Source organism: Canis lupus, chromosome 27 (assembly GCF_003254725.2).
Source record: "Canis lupus dingo isolate Sandy chromosome 27, ASM325472v2, whole genome shotgun sequence".
NCBI classification, from domain to species: domain Eukaryota; kingdom Metazoa; phylum Chordata; class Mammalia; order Carnivora; family Canidae; genus Canis; species Canis lupus.
The window spans coordinates 43772954-43799417 of record NC_064269.1 but is presented as its reverse complement, the minus strand read 5'-3'; the positions used below and the strand labels follow the sequence as shown (position 1 = coordinate 43799417).

Here is a 26464-nt window from a genome sequence, read left to right as displayed (position 1 = left end):
AGAGGAGAAAAGTGGGGAGGACATCCCCCCTGTGAAGAAGGAATGGGACAGCTCTCCAGCAAGATCTCACTCCTTGTGAGCAGGGAGGCCAGGAGCTCAGCCTAGGGGGGTGGGGAGCATTCCAGAGCATGAGGGGCCCCTTCTTCCTTCCTCTCCAGAGGCTGTTAAGATGCCAGAGAACAGGGGAGGAAGAAAGGCTGCGTTTGCAATGAAAAGCACTGAAGTGGCCCCAAGGAGGAGAGACACCTAGGCCTATGACCAGGGGCTGTCTCAAGGTCATTGGATCTGAAATAGCTCCCTGGGAGGACTCCTAGGGCCCTGATGGGTTGAACTGCTCATTTATCAGAATTTCCCAGCAAAGAATGAATGCTGAAAGCAGATTCCCAGGCTGTCTAAGCGTGTGTGGTCGCGGTCTGTAATGTCTAAGGCCCCACAGATGATTTTGACCTTTGGCCCGGTGTGAGACGCTGTCACTGGGTCCCAGAGGTCCCGCACCTGACCAGGCACTCCCAGGGGTGGAGAGGCTCTTGCTGACATGTGCCAGCATAAACCTGGCTACGGCCACCCCTGAGCTCCAGGATATTACCAGTTAAATTCTCGAACACTACACTGCAGTGGAGGTAGAGGGGAAGGGGCCAGGGTAGAGCTCCAATCTACCCGGGTTTCCATCAGCCTGGTTCCTTCCTGCGACGACTGCCTTGGCAAGATCTCGGTGGGGTGCCCCCAGCCTGAGTGAGACTGGATTCCAGATGCCACCAGCACAACCATGTTTGAGTTAACTTTTGCTAACTAGGTACTAATAAGGATGATAAAGGAAATCCATAGGTAATCCAAACATCTCGAGGTAAGTAACAGTTTGTCTCCTGACCCATAATTATCATCAAAAGTATTTATAAACTCCTGAATTCCACTCTACCGGCTGGCATGCTTGGCCAGGCAGTTTCCTATGTGAAGTGTGTGTTTGGCTTGAGGGAGAGTGCTGGTACCACAAGAGGCAAACAGTGACATGTGAAAATGTATAGCTGTAATGGACAATTGTTAACCCTTCAGGAGGTTAACTCTATTTTACATTTTATTTATTTATCCAAGAGAGACACGAGAGAGAGGCAGAGACTTAGGCAGAGGGAGAAGCAGGCTCCCTGTGGGGAGCCCAATGTGGGACTCGATCCTGGGACCCTGGGATCACCACCTGAGCCGAAGCAGGCGCTCAACAGCTGAGCCACCCAGGCGTCCCCAGAAGGTTAACTTTAAAGCATTTGGCTCAACACCCTCCCTAGTTTTGTGACTCTTGCCATGTGGTTATGCAGGCATCTGGGTCCCACCACAGACTAACTTGAGGGTCCTGCATTAATCCTTGAGGTTCTTAAATAGATCAGAAAAAAGAATGACTCGGAAAAAACAGCCATCTGCTCCACTGGGAATTAGACTTGAACATTTCTCCTGTCCTAGAAGTCCTTCTCCAGACACAGGTGTGTCGCGGCCATCAAGGCACCGAGATGGAGAAAGATGACCAGCAGAGCTGGCAGTGGCCGTCGGGACTTCCTTTGCTGCCAGGTCTCAGCAATGGGCCTTGAACACCTTTGGCTCTGAGAGGAGAAGGCGCAGATAAATACCATTGGTTTTTAGAGGCTTAGCAACGTGTTGGAGGGGCTGACTTGCTTTTTCCCTGAGCTGAGCAGGTAGGAGGGAAGCAGAAAAGGAGAAGGCAGGGCAAGAGGCGACGAGTCCGGGGAGGGCAGAGCCGGCCGTGACCTCACCCTCGCAAGGAGCGCTCTGGTCCTCAGTCTTCTTTCGTGCCCAGCCTCCTACCTCCCCTTTTCATTTCCTCTTTGCCTTGCTGGTGCCTGGTAAGCCCCCTGTATCCCCACCCGCCTATCTCGTTCTTGGGCTGCCATCTGTGGTGTGCCGTAAGCAGGACATTCTGGAAACAAGAGCTACACAGCAGACGATGCTCCAGGGGTGGAATTTCAGGCACAGAGGCCTCTGTGTGCAGGAGGTGTTTCAGGGCCCCAGAGCAGGTAGGGGGAGCCCCCGGGGAGCTTCCCTGGTGTCTTTGGGTCCTACCACCCAAGCGGCTGCCTGCCTCCATCGTCTCCCTAAGGTGCTCTGCTCAGGGTTCCCCACCGCCCCAGCGGGTGGCAGCCAGCCAGCCAGGAGCTGCCAGCCTGGCTGCCTTAATTTAAATGCCCGACTGGCTTTGCAGTAAGTCTCAGGGACGGGGTCTCCGGACACTGCTGGTGGAGGCCCAGGTCATTGAAACCTGTGCCAGGGAGTCCATGGGCCTCAGGACTTTCCCTCCCTGGGAGGGGTTTTCAATGTGTGTTTCAAAGATGCCTTCATTCTACCAGGGAAAGGATCAGAACAAATCTGGTCACCATCAGCATTTTAAAACCTTCTCCCTTTGCACTTAGAGAATCCTCAGCCTGGCCCTGCTTGCCATGATGGCTGATGACAGTGACCCAGACAAAGGACACTCATTTGCGCCCAAGAACCAAGTACATAAATATTTACTTCAGTCCAGACCAGGTCTTGTGTGCCTTTTATGTGGTGGGAAGAGGATGGACCAGGCAGGTTGGCAGTTGGGCCAAGGCGGGGAGAGAAAAGGGAGTTTCTTTTCTGGGGAGCGGCTGTGTAAAAGCTGCCAGAAGTAGGAGAGGGAGGCTTGGAACTGGCAGTACTTGGGCATGGGGTGTCCTGAGAGGGCACGTCCAGAGTGGGTGTACCATGAGGACTGAGCCCCACCTGAGGGGGCCTTGGGTCACCCTCACCAGCAAATGCCAGGGTTAGAGGGGTTCTCACCACCGTTTGAGACAGAGTGTGATGACCACAGACAGGAGGAGGAGATGGGGTAATACCTAGTGATGGAGGGAGGTGACCACAGGCCCTTGCTCAGTGCCCTGGCCCAGAAGGACAGACTGGATTCCGGAATCTATAGTGCCCAGAAGGTGGTCCCAACATAGGTTATACCAGAGACCATGTGTCGTCTCCTACACAAGGAGCACAACACCCTACTCACATCCCAGTCCCTGGGGCCAAGACCCACAGAACCCCACTGCAACTTGATTTCCAATCTCAGTGGGGGCGGGTCAGCGAGGGGCTGGCAGACTGGTAGCAATTAAGGATATTTTGAGCAGCTGACTCCATGGGCATAATCTTGGCTCTTGGAGCCCTAGGATGAGATCGGGGCAGCCCCAGGGTGCCATCTTTTCTGTCAGCTGACTCCTCATCACTCAGGCTGCACCAAGGGGAACCACTTCACCTGGGGCTGTTTCTGGGACTTTCCACTTGACCACTGCTCTGCTCCAGAGGGCAGCCGAGAGAGATGGAGGAAGGAGGTGGAAGTAACTCTTTGGCCCTTGTTTCTAACTGAAGGGGATGCCTATTTTCTCCTGCACCAGCTCCTGCACCAGGCCCAGCAGCAACTTCCTCTCTGCTTTCACTCCAAGGGCCCAGGCATGGTTAGGGTGGTGTTGATGGTTTCCTGGCGGTTGGGAGAGAACGTTTTCTCCAGTAGAACCCAGCCTTAGAAGCACAGTCTCAGTAGCATAGATGCTGGAGTTCAGTCCTCAGGAAACGCTTTTGGACTAGAATAGCTTCCATGGCTACTAATGAGGGAGTCATCATGCTGTACCGTATGTATAGGTGTTAGTTTTTATAGACATTTATTGGGCTGCGGTGTGAGAAAGTATGCAATGGGAGGGACGTCTGCTTTAGTCCAGGACTAACTTCTGCAGGAGAATTATAACATCAGGACAACAATAATAATAACCAGTCCTAATTAAGGGCTTGCGGAAGGGATTTAATCCTTACAACACTACAAGATTGGCACTATTATCATCCCATTTTACAGATGAAAAAACTGAGAGGTCAGTTACCTACCCACACCTCCACAGCTTGCTGGCATCTGGGCCAGCTCCACACCAGTTGTGAGAGAGCCTGTAGGAGAGAGAATGGGGAGGACCCTTGCTGCTGTTTAGGTCAAAGTCCCTGGCCCAGAGCACCACAGACTGGCAAGGAATCCTCCATTCCCACCGCCTACAGTCACTCAAAGACAAGAGATCTACTCTGGCCCTAATTCTATCAATAGTGGGAGAGGAAGAGTGGGGCTGTAGAACTTAAGGAAAATGTGGAAGATAAAGTGCTTTTTGTATGTAATCTGTCCAAGTTCACAATAAAGCAGGAAACCAATTTTCCCCAAACTAAGAATTGAGGAAAGGCCAGTTCTTTGATTCCTTAATCTCTCATGCCCAGGGGCACAGATGTGGTTCTTTTAATAGACTCCACAGCACAAAACCCCTGAAGTCTCCTCAGGCTGTGACTGGGTCAAACCCAGGAGGAATGGCCTCTGATAGCGCAGAGGGCTGCTCTTTCCCTCATTGTAGTCTCACTGTGTCCTTTATCACCTCCAGCAAGCTGCAAAAAAAGCAAAGACCCCACCAAATCCCAGGGTGGGGAGCTCCCCCTAGTGGCCCCATGGACCCACTTGCTGATGGCCCCTGAGGTCTTGACAAAAGAGGAGGAAGCAGGTGGTTTGAACAAATCCTGAGTCTGGAATGAGAATGGCCCACTAGTACGATTGTGCCCGAAAAAACTGAAAGCAGGGACTCCAAGGCATATTTGTACACTGATGTTTATGGCAGTCTTATTCACAATATCCAAAAGGTGGAAATGACTTAAATATCCATTGAGAGAATAATGGAACATTATTCAGTCTTTTTTTTTTTTTTTTTTTTTTAAGATTTATTTATTTATCTTAGAGAGAGAGAGAGAGGGCAGAGGGAGAGGGGGGAGAGAGAATCTTGATCAGGCTCCATGCCCTGCGCAGAGACCCACACAGGGCTCAATCTCACAACCTTTGACCTGAGCCAAAACCAAGAGTTGGATGCTTAACCAACGGAATCCCCAGGTGCCCCAGAACACTATTCAGTCTTAAGAAGGAAGGACATTCTGACACGTGCTACATTATGAATGACACTTGAGGACGTGATGCTAAGTGAAATAAGCCAGACACAAAAGGACAAATATTGTATAATTGCACTTATAGGAAGTACCTAATTAAACTCATAAAACAGAAAGTAGACTTGTGGTTGCCAGAGGCGTGGGAGAAGAGAGGGTGGGTTTTTAATTATTTGATAGGCACAGAAATTCAGTTGGGGATAATGAAAAAGTTCTGGAGGTGGATTACATATGCATTCACCTTGCATAACAATGTGAGTATACTTGATGGCACTGAATTGTGTACTTAGAAATGATTAAGATGGTAAAGTTTATGTTTTGTGTATTTTACCATGATAAGAAAAACAAACAAAAAAAGAGACAGAATAGATTCACTCATTTATGTGGAAAAAACACATCTTTTACAGGTTCCTAAAACATTTTTTTTTTCAAATCACCCAAATTATGTTGAAATTTCCTGCCCGTTTTGAAATCTACGGTGAATAATGTCTTAAAATCCACTGTTTGGAAGAATAAAATGGGAGGAATTACTCTGCTTTTTGTGAAAATTTATCATATAGTTAGAGTAATCGAGGCAATATGGTCTTAGTGGAACGAAAGAGAGATCAATGGAACAGAGTAAAGAACTCAGAAACCCAGAGACCAAAACAAATGTGCTCAACTGACTTTTGGTAAAGATACAACAGCAACCCAATGGAGGAAGACTAGCCTTTTAGCAAACAGTCAGTGCTGGAGCTATTGTAGATTAAAAGTATGAACCTCGACCTAAATCTCACACTTTATACAAAATTACCATGCTTGTCATTAACTACTAGAGAAATGCAAACGAAAGCTACCATGAGGTATCACTACACATATATTAATGAACAACTAAAACACAAATATGTGACAACAGATAACTTTATGGAAAAACTGGATTTCTCATGCATTGCCAGTGAATATATAGAATAGTACAGCCCCTCTGGAAAATGGGTTGGCAGTTTCCTAAAAACAAAACAAAACCAAAAACAAAAAACCTAAGCTGACACTGACCAGACGACGCAGTGATTGCATACCTGGGTGTTTCTCCTGGAGAAATGAAAACTGATGCTCACGCAGAAACCGTGAAAGTCCGTAGCAGCTCTATTGGTAATAACCCCAATTTGGAAACAGTCCCGATATCCTTCAATAGATGACTGTTTGCACAAACTGTGGTATATCCACGCCATAGAATACTACTCAGCAACAAAAAAGAACCAACTACTGACACATGCAACAATTCGGATGGCTGTCAGAGGCATTATACTGAAAAAAGCCAAACTCAAAAGGTTATCAATTGCACGACTCCATTAATATAAAAATCTCAAACTGACAAAATTATAAAAATGGGAATATATCCATGGTATCAGGGATGAAGAATGAGGTGGGCAGGAGGAGGATGGAGTATTTAGAATAGCATAAGTGAATGGCAATGGATCAATTCTGTATCTTGACTGATAAGAATCCACATGTGACAATATTGCGTAGAAACACACACATGCAGGGCGCCTGGGTGGATCAGTGGTTGAATGTCTGCCTTCAGCTCAGGTTGTGATCCTGGGGTCTCGGGATTGAGTCCTGCATTGGGTTCCCTGCAGGGAGCCTGCTTCTCCCTCTGCCTGTGTCTCTGCCTCTCTCTGTACCTGTCACGAATAAATAAATAAAATCTTATATAAAAAAAAAAGGAAACACACACATGCAAATAAGTAAGGTTTATACCATGTCAGTTTCCTGGTTTTGATACTGTCCTACAGTTATGTAAGATGTGGCCATTAGCAGAAACTAGGTGAAGGGTACAGGGGACCTCTCTGTACTATTTTTGTAACATCTTGAGAATCTAGACTCATTAAAAAAAAAGACAGGTAAAATGCACTCAGCTCTTCAAGAAACAAGGAAGAGAAGGGAAGTGAGTGTTATGGAACATTTACCCTCTGCCCAGACCTGAGCCAGGCATACTCCTAGGATCCTCATTTGACCTCCTCATGGCCGTGTGAAGTGTGTATTATTATCCCATTTTATAGACAAGGAGACTAAGGCCCAAAGTGGCGGAATTGTGTTTCAAACCAAGTCTGCCTGACCTGAAAGCCTGTCCTCTCTTAGGGAACTGAAGTGATATGAGCTCTTGAGGTTGAGTGTGTGAGGAGGAATATGTGGTGGAGCTTTGGCTCTGCTTGCCAAAATTAGCACCACTCAGAAATGAGCCCTGTGCACTCATTTCAGTCATTGTTAACTGAAGAGCTCATTCCTCAGGTTATCCTGTTTTGATGGCATCCATCTAAGCTAATCAGAACAAATCCTTGCCTTCTGAAAGCTTATGTCTTTTCTTAAACACTACTTTTGCATGTTATTTTCCTATGCATAAGTCTAGGGCCAAATCCTTGGCTTGGTACTTGGGCACTTGAGGCCCCTGACCAACTGTCACCTTCAGAAATGTACAGGAATGGGGTGTCTGGGCAGAGGGCTCAGTCGATTAAGTGTCCAACTCCTGATCCCAGCTCAGGTCTTGATCTCAGGGTTGTGAGTTCGAGCCCCACACTGGGCTCCATGCCGGGCATGAAGCCTACTTAAAAAAAAAAAAAATCCAGTGCTCCATTCCACTGTCGTCCACATGAACTGTCTCCTCTAGCTGAAACAGTTTATGGTCCCAGACTGACTTACACATCATTACTCTCAGAGACCCTTTCATCATTCTTAGCCCATCTAGATTCTATCCATGTAGCCCACTCTGTCTACCCCAACACTCAAGAACCTAGGTCTCTACCTCACTCACAGTAGGCACTCAGCACAGGCTTGACGAGTAAGTGAATTATGGACATATCACGTATGGCCCTGTAATGACATTAAGTGTTTATTTATATAAATAACGTTTATATAATATATTAAAATATATTATATACTATTATTAATTATTAATATTAATATATTATAGATAAATATATAATAAATATTTATTTATATAAATATATACTATTTATTTATATAAATAACATTTATATGTTCGTTTTACCTTTCGAACAAGATGGTCCGTTCCTTAGCTTAGCATGCTTTGTATTTTCACCAGCCCTTTGCTCAATTTGTTGCATTTTATAATAGTCGCTAATAATGAGAGCTATTCTCATGCCCATGGCTGGATGTCCCCTCCACCTCTGGTCCGCTGTTTGCATGATTCTGTGTCAGGCACACTCACTGCTGGTGAGTGGGTGCTGGTGGCCTGAGGTCCAGCCATCCATTACGTTCTAATTCTTGCTTCTTCTCTTCTTTGGTGGAGGAATCCAAGTTGCAAAGGGCTCAGATGTGCGGTGTCTTTACCATAACCCATCCCCCACTCCTCTTCCCATGATTATCTCCTTCAGCAACTGTAACCTTCCCTGGGGGGCTGACTTGGCTCCTCCAGTTTCAAGACGTGAGTCGGGAATCAGCTCGACCCCAGGACTTAGCCGCGGGCATCCACTCGGATGAGCCGCTGGGAGGGAGCTACGGGCAAGTGTAACTGAAGGAGAACTGGAGGCGGGAAAGGGCTGGGCCGCTGCTGCGCGGGCCCGAGCGCAGGGGGCTGAGGCTCGAGGGGCTCCAGGGGCTCGAGGGGCTCGGTGGGCCCGAGGCGGTGGGTGGCGAGGCCGCCTCTCCTGTCCCCGTGCTTCTCCGAGGGCTGTTGAGCCAGTGGCGGTTCTGGACAGCTGCTCGGGGTGCCTCTGAGAGGGAGGTTCTGGGGGTTCCCCAGCCTTGAGGCTCTGGGGTCGAGCTGGGGCTCTGCCATCTGCCAGCACTTCTCCAGAGGAACACGTGTAAGAGGCTTCTAGAAGGATTCAGCACATGTGTCGACACCGAGGTCTCCAGTGTCCCTCCTGTGCCCTGGTCAGGCAGAGGAAGGTGTCCTGACATCACAACCTAATGGCTTTGTAGGACGAGGGAGGGAGGGAAGGGGAAGGGGAAGGGAGCGGGGGTGAATCTCCACGTCTGCTTTCATTGGTGGGTCCAGACCCAGGGTGCCAGGTGGAGCCGGCGAATTCCCTGGAAGGCCGCTGCCCTGGCACCTGCCCTCCACCGGTGCAGCCGCCCCCGCACCCCGCACCCTGGGGAACAGAGGAAGCCGGACGTTCCCAGGAATCCGAACCAACATCCAGGATTTCAACAAGTGGAAAATTACGGTCTTCCCAGATTTTTCTCTAGGCTAGGGCTCAGCCAACTATACCTGAGGGCCCGAATCCAGACTACAACCTATTTTTGCCTGGCCTGCAAGCTAAGAATGGCTTTTACATTTTTTGATGGTTGGAAAAAAATGTTTTTGAAGGCTGGTATTTCATGACATGTGAAAATTGTATGAAATTCTAATTTCAGCGTCTACAAATAAAGCTTAATTAGAACACATGCATTTGCGTACATATTGCCCGTGGCGGCTGTAGCGCTGCCACAGCGTGGCTAAGCAATTATATCAGACATTGTATGGGCCTGGAGAACAAGACGGGCTACAAAATCTGCAGTACAAATGAAAATGTGGGGCCTCTTGATGAAAGAGAATTTTTATTCCGTGATGGCAACTATGGAGCATTAGGCCAAGTTTGGTGCCTCTCTAAAGCCAGGGTCCTCTGACTGCTGATGAAGCCAGCACTGACTCTGGCTCCTTACAGAAAAGTTTGCTGGAGCACCTGGCTGGCTCAGTCAGTGGAGCACACAACTCTTGATCTCGGGGTCGTGGCTTTAAGCCCTATGTTGAATATAGAGAAAATAAATAAATAAATCTAAAAAAAAGTTTTCTACTGTCTGCACACGCCTGCGCCCCCCCCCCCCAGACTTATGATTAATGTTAGTCTCCAGCAAAAATTTAGAGAAAATTATTAAATTGTTTCTGGATACTTTGAAAATAAATGATTACATCTAGGATTCCATTTGGTGTCACTAAAAATCATTCCAAATTAGACTCCTTTTCTTTTTGCTAAGATTGCCTATTGGGACAGGAGGGAGCACAAGGCAGTGTAGGTCAGTGTTGTAGGTATGTCCTCACACGGACGCCAAAGTATTGGGGAAAAGATGTGATGTTCTCTTTATGCATGAAGTTCAAGTTTAAAAGTGCAAATTGTTTTGAGTCTTCTTGTTCCTCAGATGCCATAATAACTGGTTTGAATGGTTTGAAATGGTTTCAATAACTCATTTGAAAGTCTACTCCATATAGCTCTATAAGGCTAAAAAGTTATTTTTGAAAGTGATTTCAAAGTTATTTGGGCTTCATTTCCTCAAGCCATTCCAGAGGCTCTGTTATGAAGCTGAATCTATTAGTATTTTTGTCAGATGCAGTGACTGAATTTGGTGCAGACCTCGACAGCAGATACATGGTTCATGACTCCGAAGTGAGGAACGGGTGAATCCCCCTCTCATCCCCAAAGGGTCACATCTACACTTTGTAGTCACTGGCAATTTTGGAATATAAGTGAACATTGTAGTTTGCAAGCTGCACGTGGTGTTCTATTTCCGCCTCATAACACTGGCTTGTTAAATAAATGAGAGATGCAGCTTTCACGGGAGGTCCCGGGGGGGTTCCCATTTCTTGTTGCAGCAAATAATATTGATCTTTGCCATTTCTGGCCAGACAGATTTATTCTTACCATGTTGATGTAGGAAGGACTGGGGGATGGGTGTCCGGGCTGAGCCTGTGCCTGGCCTCTTGCTCTTGGGTTAACCCTGGGGAAGCCGTGCTCTCTCCGTTGCCAGACGGCTGGGGGTGGGGGTGGGGGGGAGTCCCCTGAGCAGGGGAGCACGTTGTCCTGGCTACAACGGGAGGAAGGGGGACAGAGATTCTAGCCGGCATCTGATTCAGCTGGGGCTGGGTCATCCCAGCTCAGAGGTCATGGGTGGCGTGGCATGCTGGGGAGCCTGTGGCTATAGAGCAGGGCTCTGGGTGCTGCCAGAAGGGGCATCTTGACCGCGTTGCTTCATATTTCTAGGCTGTCTTCTGTTTCAAATGAAGAGAGTGGACAGGATTATTTCTAAAATCCTTTCCAGCTCTCATTATCTATGAACTTATAAGGAAGAGTTTTCTAACATAAAAATCTGTTCAAAAATGAAACCAACTGTTTTACAGAGTAAAAGGGGGTCCTGTAGCAAGAGGGAAGTTAGGGCGACCCCCACTGCTCTACTTCCAATGACCTTAATCGAAAGCAGCCTTTCTTTAATATAAAGTGAATTCCTCAGGAGCATTCTCCTCTAAACTGAACAAATCTAATAAGAGGTAGTTTACTCAACCTCCTTGTGCCCTATTCCCCACTAGAAAATGGAAGGAGCCCTCAGGTGTGCTTTGAGAAGAGACAAGAAGGGGCAAGAACAGCCAGACAGCCTGGGTCATCAGGATGGAAGCCTCTGGGCTGTTTGTTGAACCGGCCAGGGCCCAGCAAGGTGCTTCCCGAGGCTTCAGCTGCCACAGGAACACTAGCTTTAAACAGGCCAACACTGAGCAAAGGAGGTGGGACGGTAGGAGCTGCTGGAAGGAGGCTCAGAGAGCAGTGTCCAGGTGAGTGCAGAGGCCTTGGTACAAGGAGGACACGTTCAGGCTTCGTGCTTGGCTAGAAGGAGGCTTTGAAAGATTCTCAACCAGGGAGCAGTGGTGACGAAAGCAGTGTCCAGGACTGTAAGGATTTGGTGTGGGGGGTAGCTTGGGAAATAAACAAAAATTCTTACCATGGTAAAAAAAAATACAGAATGGAGACTTTATCATTTCAACCATCCGTAGGTACACAGGGCAGAGGCATGAAGTATCATGATGTTAGTCACTCATCACCACAGTCTATACCCAAAACTTTTCCATCATTTCCAAGAAAAACTCTATTCTACTTTCTGTTTGTATTTTTATTCTTATTATTTTTAAGGATTTTATTTATTTATTCATGAGAGACACACAGAGAGAGAGGCAGAGACACAGGCAGAGGGAGAAGCAGTTTCCATGCAGGGAGCCTGATGCGGGACTCGATCCTGTGACCCTGGGATCACCCCACAAGCTAAAGACAGACGCTCAACCTCTGAGCCACCCAGACATCCCAGCACTCCCTCCTTTGTAAGGCAGAATAATATTTCATCTAAGGATATTTTGTTTTATGCACACATCCACTGATGGCCGCTTGGGTCGCTTCCACTTTTTGGCTGTGGTGAATAAGGCTGCCGTGAACAACTGTACAAATATCTCTTTGAGTCCCCGCCTTCAGTTCTCTGGGGATATACCTAGAAGTGGGGTTGCTGAATCATCCGGTAGTCCCATTTTTTTTTTTTTTTTTTAGTTCCATGTTTAATTGTTTGAGGAGACACTGTACTGTTTGGGTCAAACACCAGCCTTTGAAAGAGCCCCAGGAGCTTCACGGAGAGAAGATGATGAAGGCCCATGGAAGGTGGAAGGGAAGGGGCCAGGGCTGAGGGCCAGGCCAGCCTGGGCATTCGTCCATCTGGTCACGGCCAGATTGTGTGACTCCACGTCAGCGCCATCCCTTGCTGAACCTCTGTTTCCCTTCCATTCGTTTATGGAACGCATTTTCATTGAACATCTAGAATGCTCCAGCCACTCTTCTAAGCACAAAGCTGTGCTAATGACAAAACAGATGTGGGCCATGTTCTCGTTCAACATCTGTCTGAAATGTGGACAGTGAGCCCCGTCACATATGAAAGGGCTGACGCGGGATCTGAGTCATCAGAAGCACTTAATAAAGGGTCCTTTCCTTCCCTCTAACTCGGCAGCTGGATGATCAAGGACACTGTATGTTCTCGTATAAATAACCTCCTGTGGAGGTGCTCCTACAAATAACTCTCTTCTAATTCTGTCTCTTTTCTCTCTCTCTCTCTTCTAATTCTCATTTCTAAAATGCCTGGAAGTCCACAGTGAAAATAACAGCAAACCCAAGGGTGCTGTGGGTGAGGGCAAGGCAGCAAGTGCAAGGGGGGCCTGGGCGGGAGCCGGTTTGGGTGGGCTGGCCGCCTCCAGGGTGGGGGCCCGGGGAGGCGTGGTGGGGAGCCCGCTGGGCCGGGTTCACCCTGGCAGCTGAAGCTTCCCACGGTGAACAGTGACTGATGCAAACCCAGGGACAAACACAGATCGGCAAACCCCAACAGCATCCCAGGGAAAGCTGGTGAGAGACATGGGACATAAATGGTGGGGCCTGGTCCACACCGCTTGGTGACTTCCGGCCGCAGGCCAGCCCGCAAGCCCGCCCAGGGGGTTCTCGAGGTGGTTCTCGAGCCGGCTGCCACCTATGGAAGGAGAGAAGCCTTCTCCCACTGTTTTTCCCCTTCCCTTATGGTCCCTTTCATTATGTAACACCTTATAATAAAACCAATCCTGGGAACCTGGGCTGGCTCAGTGGTTGAGCGGCTGCCTTTGGCCCAGGGCGTGGTCCTGGAGACCCGGGATCGAGTCCCACGTCGGGCTCCCTGCATGGAGCCTGCTTCTCCCTCTGCCTGTCTCTCTGCCCCTCTCTCTGTCTCTCATGAATAAATAAATAAAATCTTAAAAAACAAAACACTCCTCGCAAGCAGTGATCTTATTCATATTTCTGTGCCTTGTGGGCATAGACCCTGCCCCCGGTGAAGAGGCAGTTGATCTTTGGAGGAGGGAGGCTGCCTCGGGTTGGGTGGAGACCAGCCTGGTGGGGGAGCAGCTGGGGTGTTCCTGTCCTGCTTGTCTCTCAAAGGTTACTCACTGGGCAATTTTGGCCAGTTCTGAGACTGGCTGGAGTGCGTGCTCCCCTGCCTTGCCAGGAGTCTGTGAGGTATAAGTGAGTGAACAGTATGAGGAAAGGTAGAAAGGAAGTTTCAATACGTTGAAGGCCTTACCTGGGCTCCTGCCCCATCCTCCTTGCTCAGCCCTTCTGGGCGGCCCCCACTCCACCTTCCAGAGGTTGGATGCCTTGGCTCACTCCCACCCACTGTATTCCTCCGCTTGATTCCTTCTGGTTTAGCTCAGTGTAGTTTTACCCCAAAGACTCTGTCCGAGTTGGCAAGAGTCACACACTGGGCTGCTTGGCTTTTAATAAAGTTTATGATTTAAATCTTGTGCTCTTAACACCTTCTTTGCAAGCCTCAGAGGGAAACAGAAATGTTGAGCTTGTTTACTTATTCCCTTCCTGACACGGAGATCCTCACACCCGGCCAAAGCCTGCGTGTACGTGTGTGTGAGTGTGTGTGCGTACTAACGCGGAGTTCGGGTGTAGGCTGTATGCATGCGTGTACTCAGGGGGACAAGAGAAAGCTTCAGAAACACTGGCTGCCTTTCAGACCCTGGCAGGCCCCCAAGACATCGACTGAGCCCTTCAGCATGAAGGTTTCCTCGTGAAGAGCAACGAGCTGCATCAGATCCCTCACAGGGAAACCGGTGAAGAGTCTGGCCCTGGGGGACCTGGAGAGGCTGCGGGGAGACCCTTGCGCAGGATCCCAAGGCTCTAGGGTCAAACCCTAGGTGCGTCCCTCCCAGCTGTTTGTACCCGAAATGCAATCACGGGGGCTGGGGTTAGGGGTCCCTGCTGCTCCAGGGCCTGGCCTGGAAACAGGATTCGCTGGACCAGGCAGCAGGCGGGAGTCCCCGTGACCCCAACCAAGCAGCTGCTGCAAGGGCTTGCTCTGCCCGCCCTGCCCTCAGGGGCCCTGGGGTCGTGACATGTGTCGGCACAAACGTTTCAGGGGCTGAGATATTTCCAGTGACACAGCTGTGGTGACGAGGATCCCAGGGCACAGACAAGTGAGCTAAACCATCTGAACCACTGCAGGGACTCAGAAGGGAGGCCATGTGTTCCTTGCTGTCGGGGACCTTCCGTGGGGGGTGGGGGGAGAGGGGACCAGAGCAGAGCAGCCTGGGGTTCGGGCAGAGGGGCCTCTCACTTGTGGGGGGAGTGGGGACAAGGCAGGTGCCTTCTGTGAGTCTCAGCCCACGTGGGAGCTCGAGGTACTGGCTGGCCTGGGCTTGTACTCCGTGGCCTGGACTCCATGACGTGACGTCCCGGCCAAGGAATCCAACGTTGGGCCCCAGTCTCCCTGGGTCTCTTTTGTCACAGTGACTAACAGGCTGGGCAGACAAAGCTCACATTCAAGAGCCCATCCCTGCAGGAGGATAACATGGCCCAGCCGATGAGGCAGGCACATTGGCATCTGGGGTTTTTTCTTCCTGAAGCAAAAGCAATATGATTGTTGGCATTCGACTCCCCTGGGGGAGGGCACCGCGGCCTCGGCCCCAGCCTGGGCTCCCAGCGGGCAGGCCCAGAGGTGTCTGATGTGCCTTCCTGAGTTCACACAGGGCCAGGACAGAGCCTGGGAGGGGGAGTGTGAGGAGGTGGGTGGTGATTCCCCTGCATGACACTCCCGGTTCTGGGCCTCAGTTTCCCCATCTGTAGGATTTCAGGTAGGGGGAAACAGCACTTGGGGGCTCTCATCAAAGTGGGATGAACTTTCAGACAAATGATGGTCCCGTTGTCAAGTCTTTAGGCAAAACAATATGTGGATTTACTCATAGGCCACGGGGATAATTCTATCCCCAGACGGTGGCTGCAGCCCAGCAGGGGTTCCCTGGCAAAGGATGGCTCTCCCGAGCTGAGGCACACAATGGACGGCCGCTGGGGCCCGTGCGCTTTCCCACACATTAGCTCACCCACCTGTGAAGTAGGCACTGTTATTTCCTTATTTATTTTATTTATTTTCATTTTTTAAAGATTTATTTATTTGAGAGAGAGAGAGAGTTTGAGGAGAGGGGCAGAGGGAGAGAGAGAGAGAAAGAGAGAGAGAGAGAATCACAAGCAGACTCCCAGATAAACGCAGCGCCTGACATGGGGCTCCATCGCACAACCCTGAGATCATGGCCTAGCCAAAACCAAGGTTCCGACACTTAACTGACTGAGCCTCCCAGGTACCCCTGGGCACTATTATTTCTATTTTTATTTTGTTTTACTTATTTATTTGAGAAAGAGAGAGTGAGAGGGAGTGTGAGTACACAAGCAGGGGCAGGGGCAGAGGGAGAGGTGGGGCTCCATCCCGGGACCCCGGGGTCGTGACCTGAGCTGAAGGCAGACGCTCAACTGACTGAGCCACCCAGGCGCCCCTGGGCACTATTATTTCTATTTTTAAAATGAGAAAACTGAAGGTCAAAGACGTCCAGTGAATTCTCCGAGGCCGCACAGCTCATGCATAAGCAGTGAAGACGAGACGAGAACGTAGGCCCCCCTCGCTCTTCAGGGCCCGGGCTCCCACGCCCAGCTCTGGCCGTTCAGCGGGCGGGGCACCCTGTCCCCTGCCCCCGGGAGCCGGGCGGCCTGCAGACAGCCGGCCTGAGAGGGTACAGCCCCTCCGACCGGTGTCCCCGGCCGGCTTCTTGAGTTTTCGCCGGAGGCGGGTGACTCCTAAAAGCTGTGGGACCTTCCTGACGTCAGCACTTGTGATAATGGCCAAGGGAGGCAGAGCCCTCCAGTCACTCGGTCGTCCTGGGGCCCACCGTGCTTGAGGCCCCCCGTGCCCTGGGAGGCGCGCATGGCAGGAGGGTCACACCGAGGCCCCAGGATGGCCCGACCCACACGTGTCCCTGCAGGGCCGCCCTGGTGGGGCGCGGGGCCTGCACACAGACTCCCCACAAAGCCTCACTTGCCACAGTCCGGAGGAACAAAATCATCACAACAAGAAAACTCAAGCCCAGGCCAGAGGAGGTGGGAGCTCTGGCTCGGAGTGTGAATTCCAGCAGGGCCCAGGCTTCGGTGGTCGGGGTCGGGGTCTACGGAGGACTTTCTCCCCACGCAGCCCGCGCTCCCTCTTATTGAACGTGGGTCAGTTATTCACCCTCACAAGCAAGCCTGAAGCGCGGGGGCCGCTGGGGAGGCACTGGGCCGGACAGACAGACAGACAGACACATACAGGGAGGAGCAGCCGCTCAGGGAGGAAGAGGGGAAGGTGGGCTCAGTGTGGGAACAGCTGACCTGCCTGCGGATCCCTCAGATCCCCTGTGAGCAGGAGCATCGCTGCTTCCTCACACCGTGTGACGAGGAAACGTCCGGGAGGCCCGAGGCGGCATCACTGCCGCTTTACACCTCACGACTTTCTCACCAGGGGCTGGAGAGAGCCTGCACAGTGCGCCATCCCTCATCCTTGGGGAACAGATGGCCCCCAGGGCCGGCGCACACGCGCCTGGCGTGACAGCCTGCAGCGGACAAGGCGGCGTGTCCCTGCTGTCCCTAGGCTGGCCTGGATGCCTCATGCCCTGCAGGCCGGCAGCAAGTCTCCTCAGAGTCCCAGCTCACAGGGAGCCTCCCATCTGGCTTCAAGCTCTGATGGTGCCCGGGGTTAGTGAAAGGAACCGCCGAGAACACCAGCAAACAGATGGCCCCAGCTTTGACCCCGGGCCCAATCGCTTCCTGGCCTTGTAATGTGGAGCGACTCTTCCACGGCTCCAGCCATGGCCTGCTCTTTACTACCTCCAGCAGCCCCCTGGTCCCTGGGCCTGGACACTTTCCAGAGTTGACACACACAGGTGCTTTTCTTTTTCTTTTTTTTTGGGGGGGGTGGTGATCAGCCTCTCATGGCGGCTGTGGTTAGGTCACTGGTGGTGTGGCTTAGGCTCCCCCAAGTTGGCCTTCTTCTCCGGTGCATTAGAGATCTTTCACAGTGTGGACTCATCCAACCTCCTTTTAAGCTATGTTTGCGGCCACCATGTCTTCTCCTCCATGGTCTTTTTTCTTTTTAAAGATTTTATTTATTCATTTATTTGGAAGGGAGAGAGCACAAGTGGGAGTGGGGTGGGGCAGAGGGAGAAACAGACTCCCTGCTGAGCAGGGAGCCTGCAGTGGGGCTTGATCCCAGGACCCCAGGATCATGACCTGAGCCGAAGGCAGATGATCAACCACTGAGCCACCCAGGTGCCGCACTCTCCTCGAGGGTCTTAAGCCAAGATCTTGACATTAGATTGCTTGCAATCCCCAAATACCCTACGGCCTTTGCCCCCTCCCTGTTTTTGCTCAGGCCTTTTCTGCCTTCCCCATCCTTGAACCCCTTTGCTGGCAAAATTCAGTTTGCCATTCAAGGTCAAACTTGTAGGTCTATGAAGAGCATTGCCTGCTCTTCTGTGCTCCCAGATTTTATTGGGATACCTTTCTTCCACTGGACTGAGGTCTCTAACAGAAGTGGCCACAGTCGTGGCTTGAAGAGCCCGAGCCCTGGAGACGGAGCTGGGTTTAACCTCTGGCCCTACCACTTATGAGCTACAGGACCAGGAGAAAGGTGTTTCATTGCCCCGTGCTTCATCTGTAAAATGGGAACAATAGCACCTGCTTCATAGGATTGCTATGACAATGAAATGAGATAAACATGGGAAGTGCTGACACCTGAGCCTGACACCTGGAAGGCATGCCCAAACTGCTGTTTGCATCTCTGGAGCCCAGAACACAGAAGAGTCTGAATACTGAACTGAGGGCTCTGGTGGCAGTTTGAGTGGGCAGATTACTTGGATCCTGGAGAAGAAGGTCCATGCGTGATGACTGGGCCAGCAAATTGAAGGATGTGAATATTTAACTCAGAGAAATTTCAAACATTCACGATAATGGAACAGTATAACGAACCCCGTGCATCTGAACCCGTTTCAACAGGTACCAATTCACGGCCCATCTTTCCATATGTATGACTGGCCCCTCGCCACCTCCCCAGCACACATACTGGTTTATCCTAAAGCAAATGGCAGATGTGAAAAAAGCAATTTTGTTTTACACTTTTAAAGGAGTTTTCAAAAAGGAAACACATAATCATATATTATTCCTCATGGGTTACGGCTTGTGACTAGTAGAAGGTGGCCTTATTTTCAAGGGAAAGGTTGAGGAGAGGCTGAGAGGTCAAGGGGTAGCCGAAGGCTCCCGCTGGGAGTCCAGGGCTCTTTCCAGGACATCTAGGAAAGCTTGTGGATCCCAGAACACTCTCTCACCCCAGACTCTAACTAGTTTTGTTTTTGAGAGAGAGAAAGAGGGGTAGGGGGTGGGGGAGGGGAGAGACAGAATCTTGAGCAGACTCCACACCCAGCATGGACCTGGTGTGGGGCTCGATCTTACAACCCCGAGATGGTGACCTGAGCTAAAATCCAGTTGAGTGCTTAATGGGCTAGGCACCCAGGCACCCCGAGGCTAATGAGTTCTTAAACATCTTTTAGCCAGCCTGAGATATTCCACCTCAAAAAATTAAATAATAGCAGTCTTTTCCTAATTCAGAGGAAAAAACAAGTTAATGGATGAAATTCTCAATTGCAAATTCTCCTCTCAAATATTTTTCCTTAAACCTTGTGGTCTCTGTGTCCATTTGTCTGCAATTGAGTGCTGGTAGACCATAGAGTGAATAAACAAATAGTGAAATGAGATTAATGGAAACCCTGGAAACAGCTGACCAGTGTAATCTGACAGTTTTCTGTGGACACATCTGCTTGTGATTTTATATTTTGCAGTATGATACATGTTCTGCAAGTGAAATTGTTCCTGCTTCATGGTGACAAAACGAGCAACATTGGGTTCCCAGGCCTGTAAACAGCACCGTCTCCCAGGTGTTCCTCCACCTGGCACGACTTCGCAGCAGCTGCTCGGGCTGAGGCAGGCAGGGCTAGAGCCCAGGTGTGGGGGAACCTGTCAGCAGGAGCCACATCGGACTCGCCTGCCTCCGAGTGCCAACACACAGTGGACAGGAATCTCCACAGGAGGGGGGCAGGGGAGCCAGCAGGTTGATCCCACCCGGGGTGGATGCAGAAATGGAGAGAGGCAGAAAACGCATTCTCATACACGTCCACCCAGAATAATTTCTTATTGAGCATAAGGCCCAAGAGAGACACCCAAACTGGGAATTTTCTTTTCTTTTCTTTTTTTTTTCCAAACTGGGAATTTTCAAGCACAGGTTCTCTGGTTCCTTTATTTTTGGTATTTGCACTTCCTGTCGGCTGCTACAGCTCCCACATCCCTGAGCTAATACATCGGGTACACCCCAATGAAGCCCAAGGAGTCCCGAGTGGAGGCCCCTCGGCCACACCCTGGCTGCTCCCCCACCTGAGCTCAAGCTCCAGAAACGCAGCTAGATGTAATGGGGACCTGGCTCAGGGCCTAACAGGGCAGGAGGGAGGAGGCAGGTGGGAAGCCACTCTAGAGAGCTGTAAGGGGGCTGCCAGTGCAGGGCTTGCGCGGGACCTGCAGGAGGCCCACTCCTGAGCACACGCCCGCCAGGCCCGAGCCAGCCTTGGCTCCTCCGCCCCCGCCTTCACCGGGGCAACGCCGTGCTGGCATCTGAGGACTCCTCTCGCTTGCATCAGCAGACTGGATGAGGCTCAAAGAAAGACAAGGCACACAACTTTTAAATAACTTTATAATTTCCTGATGGATTTAGTTTGTGAATAAAAAAGAAAAAATGGACAAAGTGTTTACAATAATTATCAAGGCAAAGTTGACCATAACACAATTTGTTTGTAATGTCATTATCCTGTCAGTAACACGACTCCGGCCGTCACACACACACACACACACACACACACACACACACTTGAAGGCAGCGGGTGCATTTGCATCACAGACATGATCATTGCAGCTGCTACTGTCACCACAAGGAACTCAAGCTAGAAGGAGTCGTGCCGTGCGTTGAGAGAGGGGAGCAGGTCCTGGGGACATCAGGCCTGCACCCCGGCCGCCCTGAGCGCTCAGTGGGGTCCCGGGCAGGCGAGCCGGGGGTGCCCGCCACACCACGGCGGATCGCAGTTACTGGCGGGCGCGGGAAGGAGAGCTGGGCTCACAGCCGGAGGCCGAATTCTCTGGCTTGGCCGCGTTCCTGTCCTTGCCCCACCGGGGTCCAGAGAGGCGGCCCTGGCCAGGGTGGCGGGCGGCCTGAAAAGCTTTAAGGGAAAGCATCCGGGGACCGAAGGCAGAAGGAAGTGAGCCGTGAGTGCGGCCCTTCAGCCTGCGTGCCAGGGGTGGGGTGTCGCTGGCTGCTATAGCACCTACTGGCAGGAAAGAGGCTGGGGGAGCGTGGTGGGGGGGCTCCCACACAGGATCAGGCACACTGACATGGGACCCAGGCAGGTCTGAGGGTGGTTACAGGCTCACACCCTCCGAAACCTCTACCCCGAGGTCCCGAGGATGTACAGGAGATCTCTGGCACAAATGGGACCCTCAGAGCCCCAGATTCCAATTCCTTTGACTCAGCAGTTGTCTCTGTCTCCCAGGCAGTCCTACCTACCTGGAGAGTGTTTCCAAGTGGGGAGCCCGGCTGTCACCTCAGCCCAGCTTGGGAGAAGGGGTAGGAGTTCGACTGCCCCGTAGCTTGAATTCCTTTATTAACATGATATCGCTTTGCATTTTTTAAAAACACAGCTCTTTAACTGTTCAGTTCTACAAACTACTTTTTAATATCTTAATCATCTCAACAATGGACACAATGTAACTGCCCCAATGCTCTGAACCACACAGACAATATTGACAAGCAGAGAAACAAAAGAGGTGGGATGGGTCAAAGATCCGCTCCCCCCAAATCAATCCTAAAACCACCTTTCCCCCAAAAGAGTCAGGAGAAGAAATACCTACAAGAGGGTCACAGCACTCACTAAACACATTGGGGAAAAAATCAGGAGACACTTGGTTACAGTTTTGACACTAAAAAGTCTGGAAACAGTTTTTGATTAAAAAGAGTAAGTGAAGACAGCCATTTTGTTCAGAAGGATTTCCCTGTAATGTGTGTGTGTTTTTTCTTGCCCAGACATTCCCTTAGTCCACGTGGGGAAAACTCCAGATTCTTTTAAAAACAATTCTTTGACCAGTTCAAGTCGTTGTCCTGAGAAGCACTGGCAGTGATGGAGGGTTGGCCTTGCAGGCTTGGCAAAGGGTGGGATGCCCTACTGCATCTACTCTCTGTCCTCACCTGCTTTTCCACAGCTCTGAACTCTTGTGGGTGGGAGGTAAGGCTGGAGAGGCAGACATGGAAGTTACTGATATGACGGACACAGGGCCCACCATGACTCAGGAAGCGCCATGTGAAGGTCACATTCCAAGTAGCAACGTATTCCTTGATTTGCTCTTTCCTCAAAACCCCTGAGGGTAGCTGGTGGGCTTGTGCTTCACTACTGGGGTAAAAGGGGAGGACAGGATGGTTCTGGGATCAGCAGGACTTTCTAGCAGCAAATCCAAATGCCAATCCTGAACGTCATAGGGGAGGGATCAGCTCAGCAGTTGACTAAAACTTTGTGATGATTTCCTCTTCCTCTTCTGAGGAGTGGGTGAGCCAACAAGCTCCTTGTGGAAAACCAAACAGATTTTCAGTGACAAAAGGTGAAAAAGGTGCCAGGTCACACTGACACTGTCAACACTGAAGGCAGTCTTGGGTCCCATCTGCTTTACTAGTATTTCTAAAGATCAACTGTAAGGGAGAGAAGCATTTAGCTTTTCATTAGACTAGAAGATACCAGGTTAAAGGTTAGAGCTGAGATGGATTTGGGGATTCTCATTCATATTTCTTAATATATTAAAGCCCATTTACAATCTTTTCCATTTCAAATGGTACCCAAGTCCTTGTAAATCTCAATTGAGATACTTCATCAAGGACTCAATGAGTACCTGGGATAGAGGTATATGAAAAGATGAAAAAAAAATCACATTGTATTTTTTTAGTCACGAGCCCTGCATTGGATCCCACCCACTCTTCTTCCTGTCCCCTTTTATGATGACCTTGATTTGGGGCACAGATCTCTAGGTGCTAAGGGGCAACTAGACTTGCCAACGGAATAGATGAGTTTGGTGAAAGGAATAGGCAACGTGCAGTGAGTTTTCAAGGCTACAGACCTTCGCCAGCAGTTGAGTGACTTTGTGAAACCATGAAAATCAGAGGAGTGTCATGCAATGATAAGTCTTTGTGTGATGGAAACTGCACATTTAGTAAAAGTTGGCTTGATGAATGAGCTCAACTTGGTAAGATGCTCTATGTACTAGACACTGTATTAATTTTGCCCCTATAATATAAAGTCAGGTCATGTTTGTTATTAAAGTTTGGCCAGAGCCTACTTTCATCAAGAACCAAACAGTCCCCAGAACCATTTGAGATGCTAGGATGACCACCCAAGAGGAATCAAGGTGCTTCCCTGGTACGGTTCACAGATACCAGACATATGATGTTTGTCCCAGGAGTTGTTCTTCTTAGAAACACTGCCAGAGGTCTTCCATAAGGTTTTGGAGGGGAAGCAACAGGAAGGATTGGAATGAAAAGGGGACGAAAGGAAGTGCAGTGAGAGTCACACAGCAGGTGGGTGAGTGTGGCAGATACTGTATTTGAGAGTAGAGACAGAATGCGCAGGATCTAGTGAGACCTGACTGATGCCCTCCCCTGCCAAACCTGCTGGAGAATGGCAGCCAGGGCCACATCACTTCTCCGGGCATGGCCTCCTGCCTGCCTGCTCTGGCCTGCTGTAGTCCTGTGAAGGGTATCATCATACCTCAGTTCTCTGCATTATGGTAGATAAAGTGACGTTCCAATACTTCAGGCCTAAGTACTGGGGACTTTCTATATGATTTACGGGCAGCGCAATAAATAAACAGAATTGAGGTGACTGAGCACAAACTACCACTACTTACTATCTAATCCCTACATCTCCCACCTCCCCCACTTCTGGGCAGCCTGGCTATCAGGAAGCATCTCAGTAAGAAGTTTATGAGCAGAGCCCACTTAACCTTCGATAAGAAACAGTCTACAGCTTCTCACAGGACAGACTGTTTTACACCAGGGAATTAGGGCAGCTGGAGATATGACCATATAAGTTAATGGGACAGTCGAGGGCTGCTGGTGGGAAGATACTGGGCTGATGGCCGTGGTCACTTTACAGGCAGCACCAGATTCTCTGGAGGAATAACTGGGGAGGGGGAAGGGGGAGAGTGCAAGGGAAGCACATCTAGCCCAGCAACTCTTATCAGAAGATGTGAGTGTCTGGTGGGCATCTGGCCAGAGAGGTGGTCAAAGGGCTAGATTTGGGTTAAGTAGTCTCTTTCTTGGTGCCTGATTATTTATGACTGCCACTGTCTAAGCTTGGGAAGAATGCCCTTCAAGATGTCAATACCTTCAATGGGATTTGCAATGTTAGGGTCAATTTTCTGATCTGTGACACGGAGCTGGCCAGGTTCCATGCAGTGTGCGCAGACGTGTTAAGAAAACACTATCCACTGCTGTAGCCACCCCCCACCAAACGCTACACTCTTGTAGAGTAACAGCAACAACAACAAAAATCCTGAACCATCAACTAAGATCCTGCAGGCAAGTAAGCAACTCAGCTTCGTGCTCCCCAGACTCATCAATTCCATTACAGTGAGCAATGAGAAAGGCTCATTTGTGAAAGATTCTTCTGGAAAAGAGGACTTCTACTAAGATAAAAGGAGTGGGGAGGGGAGGGGCAGGCCTTCTGCTGCTTTGATTCAATCAGGTATGTCTCATGGAATCCTTTATACTTCTCCATCCCTGGAGAGAGACTTTTTTCAAGGATGGGTACCTAACAGTGACTTACACACAGTAGGCATTTCATAAATATTCTTTGCATGAAAGAATGGAGAAAGGAATGTGTGTGGGATGAGAAATATTCACTTGTGCCAGAGGAGGTTCTAGACAATGCACAAGCCATGGTTCTGCGGGAAGGGAGGAAGGCCGGTCATGAACATCAGCAAACACTGGGCTGCAAGAATAGGGAACGTGGGTGGTGGGTAGCATCAAGGGTCTATCTAGCATGCCAATGAAGAGGAGCTTTAGAAGAAACCAGCCTGGCCCCACAGAACGGTCATCTTCTAAAGAAGCAGAGCTGCGGGTGGTGACGGCAGGGCCTCAGGTCAAACCCTTCTTCTCTTTCAGATCGAGATATATGATCTGACAGACTAAATAGAATAGGGTCAAAGGTCTTAAGCAAGAGGGACCACGGGGAGAACTGTCCACACTATCCTCTTGTTAACTGGCTGAGGAGGGCAAGGATAAGTGAGATAAACAGGGCTGGATAAAGACTCCAAACTTGGGGTATTAGTGTTCACTAAGCCATCATGAAGCCTTGCAGCTCCCCTGCATGAAACATTACATGTGAAAGCAAGCAAAAGAGACAGTAAAAAGAAGAGTCAGTTTCTCTTTGTCTCTGTTCTCTTTTCCCCTCTCTTTTTTAAAGATTTTTTTTTTAAATTTTTAACCCTTTTAGGAGAAAGCACCTATTGTAATATTAGAACACTCAGCTCTCTTAGTCCATTGGGAAGTTTCTTTCAATATGCTGAACTCCAAGGAGATTCCAGATTTACTTTTCATGTCAAGGACAGAAGGAAAAAGGGCTCTCTGCTCCATGTCCCTCTGTTAAGGGCAGAACCACCAGCTTCCACAGTAGTCCACTGCTGATGACTGGATGGCAGTTCTTCACGGAAATCTGGCCACTTACCAACCTGGACATCAAGAAAATTAGTGTAGAGACAATATCCAAAGTAGAAAGGCAGAGTTAAGCGGTCAACTGTAGAAAGGGTGCTGGAATCACACTTGAAGGACCAACCAAGATAGGATACAGTTTGTAGTGTTTGTTGGGTGCCAAGAAGTTTCTGGGTGCCCGTTCCTTATAGCTCTTCTTTCTTGGCTCCCGGATTTACTATAGCAGGCTGCTGGGCTGGCCACTCCCCATGAAGCAGGGTCAGGAAGACTCTTCTAATGCGTTGACCACTTGCTCCAGGATATCGGGGCAATGATCTGCTATCTGCTGGAGAATGGCATTGGCAAACTCCTGTAGTTCTGCATTGTCCCGTTCACCTTTTTCTAACTCATTCTGAAGCTGAAAGGGAAAGGAAAGATGGGCTTCAGATAAAATTAAATGATCCTGTTTGCACTGGGTTAAGAATTATTGTTCATGAACAAAGAAATGGCATTTCTAACAACAAGAGGGAATGGAGGGCATTATGCTAAGTGAAACAAACCAGAAAGACAAATACTGCATGGTATTGCTTGTAAGTGGAATCCGGGGCGGGAAGGAGTCGCATTCACAGAAACACAAAGTAGAACAGTAGCTACCAAGGGCTGGGGAGTTGGGGGAAATGGAGACAGGTTGGTAAAAGGGTACAAACTTTCAGTTATAACATGAACAAGGTCTGAGGATCTACTGTATAATATGACTACAGTTGATAACATTGTACTGCATTATTACATATGCTAAAAGAGGGGCGCCTGGGTGGCTCAGTTGGTCAAGTGTCCAGACTCTTGGTTTCAGCTCAGGTCATGATCTCAGGGTTGTTGGAATGAGCCCCATGTCGGGCTCTGCACCAAGCATAGACCCCGCTTGGGATTCTCTCTCTCCCTTTCCTTCTTCCTCCACGTTAAAAAAAAAAAAAAAAAAAACATCCTAAGAGAGTAAAAAAGTGTTCTCATAAGGAAAAAAAGAAGGAAATATTTGAGATGATATATGTGTTCTCTCGACTGTGGGAATCTTCATAATGTGAATCAAATCATCATGTCGTACACTTATATCACAGTTTTGTCAATTAAACCTTAATAAGCT

At 49.6% G+C, this 26464-nt stretch overlaps 1 protein-coding gene across 13 annotated transcripts in view; it reads right to left on the bottom strand.

Moving 5' to 3' along the window:
• Positions 1–20280: 20280 nt before the first annotated feature.
• ERC1 (ELKS/RAB6-interacting/CAST family member 1) overlaps positions 20281–26464 on the bottom strand; it is a 539401-nt gene continuing 533217 nt past the window's right edge. For all 13 annotated transcript variants that reach the window (XM_049102528.1, XM_049102532.1, XM_049102526.1 and 10 more), the window contains one exon: positions 20281–25744. In XM_049102528.1, the coding sequence (XP_048958485.1) occupies positions 25607–25744 (138 nt within the window). In that variant the 3' untranslated portion in view covers positions 20281–25606. The remainder of the gene's footprint in view (positions 25745–26464) is intronic.